The sequence below is a fragment of the Rhamphochromis longiceps genome, linkage group LG5 (assembly GCF_057381845.1).
Source record: "Rhamphochromis longiceps isolate RC_006_pf linkage group LG5, R_longiceps_female_GT1.1, whole genome shotgun sequence".
Lineage (NCBI taxonomy): Eukaryota > Metazoa > Chordata > Actinopteri > Cichliformes > Cichlidae > Rhamphochromis > Rhamphochromis longiceps.
In genome coordinates this window covers 23,048,971-23,055,503 of record NC_140561.1, presented here as the reverse complement: position 1 = coordinate 23,055,503, position 6,533 = coordinate 23,048,971, and the positions used below count along the sequence as shown (strand labels likewise).

Genomic DNA, 6,533 nt, shown 5'->3' with positions numbered 1-6,533 from the left:
CAGTGAGCAGTCTTTGATCTATAAAACATGAGCTACACCCATAAGTAAAACTGTCAGTCTTAACATGACAGGTATTTTATGTTAGGTTGTGTTTCATTTTGTTTTTCAGCTGCTGTCTGGCTTTACCTTAGGACATGTTTGAGCCTCTTTGTGATAAACACTGGCTTCATGGCAGAGCAGAGAAGCAAGCACACAGTAACCTATGTGGGAGTGGGTTTTAAAGAAAAAAAAACCACCCCTCGGCCACACATTTTGAGTGCAGCAGATGTTTGAGTTAAGTAAATCCATGCTGCGGTGTGTTATGTCACTGATGATTTGCTACAGAGACATAGACTTAGAACTGCAACCAGCTTCTTCACAGTAAACACAAAACATGATAGACATTATATGAATAGATGTCCTTCTGTTGTCATAGTCATGTTTACCGTTAACAGAAAATTATAAATAACAGATGATTCGTATGGAAGTATGCTTTTTGGGGGTTGGTTTTTATAAAATTACACTCACCTCTACTGGATCTGTAGTAAAACTCTCATTTTTTAAGTGTTATTCATGCATTTTTATATCTTAGATGAAGCACAGTTTTACATTTACTAAAATAAATGTAGGACTTTTCATATTTATTCATGTCACTGGGGACTCCAAAAAGTCCTCAGTGACAACAAACAGAAAGCAGCAAGACAGCAGAAGAGCTTATAAATACATAAGAGTTGTTTGACTGGGCTACATTCTCTAATCTGCCTCTTCCTTCTATGCTCCCTCTTGTCTCTTTTTAAATGCAAGGAGGGCCAGTGGATGGAGATGCACTAACATGCAGGAGTGACTGCAGCACTACCATAGTGCAGAACAGGAAAGCTATGATTGCAGTACACTGTGTGACATCATTCTTTGCTGATGGTGCTATTACCCTATTATCTCTTAACACAGAGATGGAGGTGCACTCTGGCCCTGGTTTTTACTCCTTTAGGTGCAACAATGAATTATTTTAATGATCTTTTCATTTTCCTTTTTGTGTCCAACAAACCACAATCCCAAACATCACAAAAGACCAAGATAACAAACAAGTTCACATGTTATAAGCTCCAGGGAACAGTTGGCCTTTTTGCTTAAATGACTTGAAACATTAGCCCGAAATGCTTGGTGATTAATTGTCTGCTGGATGACAATAATTGCTTTAGCTCTAGAGAAATGTAATTAAATTGCAAGTATAACCAAATCACTTGTGGCCGACTATGGACTTCCTGAAGATCTGTGCAACTATTTTTAGAGGTTTAACTGTGTTTCATTTGATTTCAGGTACAAGTGCTTGATTCCATATCATTTTATTCTTTTTGCTGAATAAAAAAGATGGATTACGTTAACAGGATTTTTTTTACTTTATGTCTTGCAAGAAAGCTAATTCGATTGTACTTTATTTATATAGTGCCAAATCGCAACAACAGTTGCCTCAAAGTGCTTAATTTTGTAAAGTAAAGACAGTAATGCAGAGAAACCCCAACTATCAGACCTAACTAATAGCAAGCGCCATGTCAATAGTGTGAAAGAAAAACTAACTTTTAACCGGAAGAAACCTCTGACAGAACCAGGCTCAGAGAGGGGCAGCCCACTACCATGATGGGCTGGGGGTGAGGAGAGGAAGACAGGACAAAAGACAGGCTGTGGAAGACATAGATTAATAATGATTAAATGTAGAGTGGTCTATAAACACACAGTGAGTAAAAAAAGATAAGTGAAGAAGAAACGCTCAGTGCATCATGGGAAGCCCCCAGTAGTCTAGCCCTATTGCAGCATAATTAAGGTAGTACTGAAAGTTTTAAAGCTAATATTAAAAGAGAGGGTGTCTGTCTTACAAATCTCCTGTTAAGATTGCAAATATAATATTATTGGATTATTTCTAGCCACACCATTGGCTGGAAACTGCTTTGACACAATGTTTTGAAGTCTTTCAGTATTATTTTATTTTCTCTGACTTTCAGCAGGCTCACAAAAGCGAAACTTCAAAAAGTAGTCAGGCATCTCAAACACACACTTCGCTTTGTTTGGTGTCTCCATCATTTAGGTTACTAAACAAACGGTCCATAAAGGAAACGACGTGCTCTGAATCAGGGATGCCTCACTGCTCTCCAGTCATGCGCCCTGGAGGTCTCGGGCCAGGGGAATTTGCGCCGTGGTGTCTCGAGGCTCGCTTGAGATAAGTGACCACCGTGCACGCGCACGTACGAGCCACACAAGTCACCACCCATTGCGTCAGCGCGCTCCCTCACCCTCTCCGTCAGCGCGCGTGCTCCGTGCGGGATGCTGAATTGTAGGTGATGATGGCGGAAGGGGAGCACCGCTGAGTTTCATCTGAGTTTTCACCACAGCTGTAGAACCATCTACAACATCGTTTCTGTCCATCGAGACCTATCCCGAGGCGATGGGGAACGAGGCCAGCATGGAAGGGGAGGGACAGGCGGGACAGCCCGGCCCCGCCGTCCCTGCAGCAGGGGCTCCGGCTTCCATTTCAGCACCACCGGACTCTGGACAGCTCATCAAGCCCAGCAATGGAGCGCCAGCCGGAGGAAGTGGGGCTGGACCCGGGCCGGGGATTAACAGGTAGCAGCAATAGCTAGGACGCTTCTCCGCCAAAGTGTGGAGAGGAATCAGGGAGGCTACACGGCAACGTGGTGTGTAGCGTACATTAGTAGCCTAACGATGTGCAGCGTAGATATAGGATCAACCGACTGCGTGTAGATAGACTTGAATGGGTGCTAAATTATTTATTTCAATATCACTGTCAACACAATTTACCACCACCCCCCTTTCAGACCAATTTATGCTTTTTATTTGTAATTTTTTTGGCAGCACCGCCCTGTTAATAAGAAAATTAATATGCAACGGTCTCGATGTGCAATCAATAAAACGTAAATATGCTCTCAGACGTCTGAAGTAGGAATTTACGCCCGTTTTCACGGTGTCTGTCCCGAGGCACCAGCAAGTATCATGAATGAAAGAGCGACGTAGTGAGGCAGTGTTAAGTATATATATATATATATATATATATATATATATATATATATATATATATAATAGTAAATGATTCAAAGTGCACTGGATCTCACGTTGAAGGGCTCGATCGCTTCCATTACATGATGATTTCCACCTAGCATGCCTCGACATCAGTGCTAGTAAATAGAGAGTCATGACAAATCACCCTCCACCTTGCAAGGAGACGTCTGTAGGATGACAAAGCTACCCTTAGATATCGCCAGCGTCAGTGGAAGAGCAGTGCCAGAGAGCATAACCCACAGCTGTCCCAGTTAACAGATCTCAGTCTCAGTCTCAAATCAATATGCATCCGGTGAAAATTGTTTTTTCCACTTTTCTGTGTACTGCACAGAAGAGAAAAAAAAGAGCGTGATTTCCTCTCCTCAAGAGTGGTGCTCGCATCTCACCACAAGAAACCCAGACACTCAGTTCAGACGCGTTATGGCGTTGTGGCAGCTTCTCATGTGACAGCATCACCTTCAGATTAACAGGAACATACACTACATGAACCCCTACTCCCCCTAACACCCTCCCACCACCCCTTGCTGGCTTATACTGACAGCAATGTCGGCTAATAAAATATTAGCCTTTCCCAAAAGCCAGCACAAATCATTAGTGTGATCACATGTAGCAGCCTGCAGGTCTGTGTTTTCTGTGTGGGTGTGTGGGAGGGATTGCCCTTCCAACAAGATCTGATGTTGCCTTAATTATACAGTTCAGCAGTTGTAGACCTGAATATGCACATGCACAGTCACAGTCACAGCTGCGTCTTACATTCGCCACACCTGCTTACAGTCTCTTTCCATAGATTTTAGCCTGATATTCAAAGCTATGTGCTGATTTCTTAGTGCAACAGACGTCTGGTTTTTGATGCCTTTTTTTTTTTGCATTGCGCTGCTGCTTAACTTCTTTTTATTCCACAGTGAGTTTTAGTGGGCTTTTTATGTGTGGTCTGCAAAAGGACACCGTACGCTTTTAATAATGTCCAGTCTTCTTCGTGTTTCTGTTCGTCCAAGCATTTACCGTTCATCCCATCTATTCACTTTGGAACAGGTTTAAATCCTCATAGCTCCCTTGTAACCTCATGATTCTTTTATATCTTGATTTCTCTCTGGTATCCACCCTAAGGTATCTCATAAAGTGATGTCTACTGCTGAGAGACTGAGTGTACTAAAAGACCGAGGGAGGCATTATAAGAAATCGGCTGGGAGAGAGACAGAGAGTATATCATATGGCTAATTTAAACAGTCTTTTTAAGATTGTGGCTGCACATTCAGTCTGAATCTTGCCTTAACATATTCCTTTACAAAGACCTTGTGAGTGTTTAAGAAATAATGAGACAACGCCTGGGTTGAGACTGTAGATAGGAGACTTTCATCTGAATGAAAATGAGGTGCACCATTTTATGGGTTTGCCTATTAATATCAGTAAGGGTATAATATGCTTTATATAGCTTTATTCAAAAGCAAGTTCCACGTAGGAGGTTTTTGGGACCAATTCTGACAGTTTTACACTTTATTTACTGCAGTTAGAGAACTCTATCTGAGCCCCTGTATGAGTCTGTGAAGCTAGGGGAGCCACTCTTCTGCTTCTTCTCTTATCATAACAGCTTTGACTAAGTGCATAGTCATCCTGACTTATTGACCACAACTGAAAGGCAGTCTGACACAAGCTCCAAATAGTTCCTGTTTACAGCGATGAGCTCAGTGTCCTGCTGCTTTGGCATCTCCTTATTATCAGTCTAAAAACTCAACTGGTGGAGAACTGATATTGATATTAAATGCGGGTTTGAGTATTGATACTGGTACTTTACGAACCCAGACACAAGCAGAGTGCATGAAACCAATCACAAGTAATGGATACACTCAAATTCAAAGACTTTGAGCACACTCCAAATGCAAAGCAGTTCATATTGTTTATCACCAGGGAGGGGCATTTATAGAATATCATTGCTACCAATACTGTTTTTGATTCTGATTATAGGTTAGCGCCTTCACCTTTTCTCTTATTGATTCCTGATTTGTTTCTTTGTGGAAATAAGAAGTCCTACACAGTTTTTCAGCATCAGCACAATTGTTACATTATCTCTGTGGCTGAACACATTATAGTAACCGAGTAAAAAAAAAAAAGACTCAGTATGAGTTTGACATCATTGTTAGTCAATGCATAGCTGTCAGAAAAACAAGCCAGCATTGTTAAACGAATTGATAAGCTGGGAGGCAAAAGATTTAATTATTTGGAACCAGTTCTTCATTGGCACCCTTACTAATGACACTGTTATAAACAGAAAATGGATGTCTACCAGCGCTGCTACTTTATGGCGAAAAATCACAATCAGTTTTTTTTGTCTATAATGAGATCGTGATTATTTAACACAATTACTCACAGATGGAAAAGAATAGCGGCATTATCAAACTTTCAAAAAAGAAGAAACTTATTTTATCAATTAAACTGATTTTTTTAAAATACGTTTTACTCGTGAAGCTGGCTAAAACCACATATCCAAGTCAAGTACCATCTTCTTTGTGTTTCCAGGCTGTTCTGCGGATGAAACTGAACTTGGATGCCACGTTGAATATTTTGGCAGCGCAGACACTGTGTCCAGTCTAGTCACAACTACACACTGGATGCGTTTTGCCATCAGAGTAACAATCGCCACAAAACACAATACAGCTGTAGCTCACAGCTTGCGTGCTGTCTTTGAGGTTGCTTTTTGAAGGAACCTCTGCGTGATTTTTTGGGAAAGACCATTTGATGTACTGAACCATGTTTCACATTTATGATGTGAGGCATTGCAGGATAAACTTAAAAGTTTCATCACTGCAACTACTACTTTTACATTTGTCCAGCAAGATTGGGAATATGTTGGCTCTAGAGTAAGCTTTCCCCTCATCTATGACTTGGCTGCTCATCATTTTTTAGGGGCAGCCAAGCTTGTCTGATGTTAAAGTATGAAAAGTGGTGTAAATAATGAAATCAAGAAGTGCTGTGCCCTCTAACAAAGCTACGTAACGTTGTCAGAGATGCTGTAATACACGCTTTATAACATTGATTTGGATCTTGTTGTCACAGCTTTTTTGGCAGGTTTGACCAATTGAAAAAACTAATTGAAAATCATTCATTCTGTGTCTGACATCTTTTCTGGTTGTTAGTGGCAACAACTAATAATCACTTTTTCTTATTTTTATATATTTTTTTGCAGAAATTGCTTAAATGTGTGCCAACCCCTGCTTTGTTCCTCTTTAACCCCGATGATTCACTTACACGCAGAAACACTCTTGTCTAATGTCCAGCAGCCATTGAATGACAGAATTAAATCTGCCCTGCTGGATAATTATGAAGCTGTAAGTGTTTCCTTCTGGGAAATAAACATAACCTTGTTACATTTTCTTTCTTTCCTTTTTCTTTTTGATGTGACGTACCCGGCGCTGATTGAAAAACAAGTGCGATAGTTGTTGATGCTTTTCGACAAACAGATACTTAATGGTGGATTTACATTTTACTGA

The 6,533-nt window shown here is 40.8% G+C and overlaps 1 protein-coding gene across 1 annotated transcript in view; it reads left to right on the top strand.

Annotated features, from left to right (window-relative positions):
• The first annotated feature begins 2,325 nt into the window (after window positions 1–2,325).
• bsnb (bassoon (presynaptic cytomatrix protein) b) overlaps window positions 2,326–6,533 on the top strand; it is a 71,266-nt gene continuing 67,058 nt past the window's right edge. Inside the window, exon 1 of the mRNA XM_085407818.1 lies at window positions 2,326–2,595. Coding sequence (XP_085263944.1) covers window positions 2,417–2,595 — 179 coding nt within the window. The 5' untranslated portion in view covers window positions 2,326–2,416. The remainder of the gene's footprint in view (window positions 2,596–6,533) is intronic.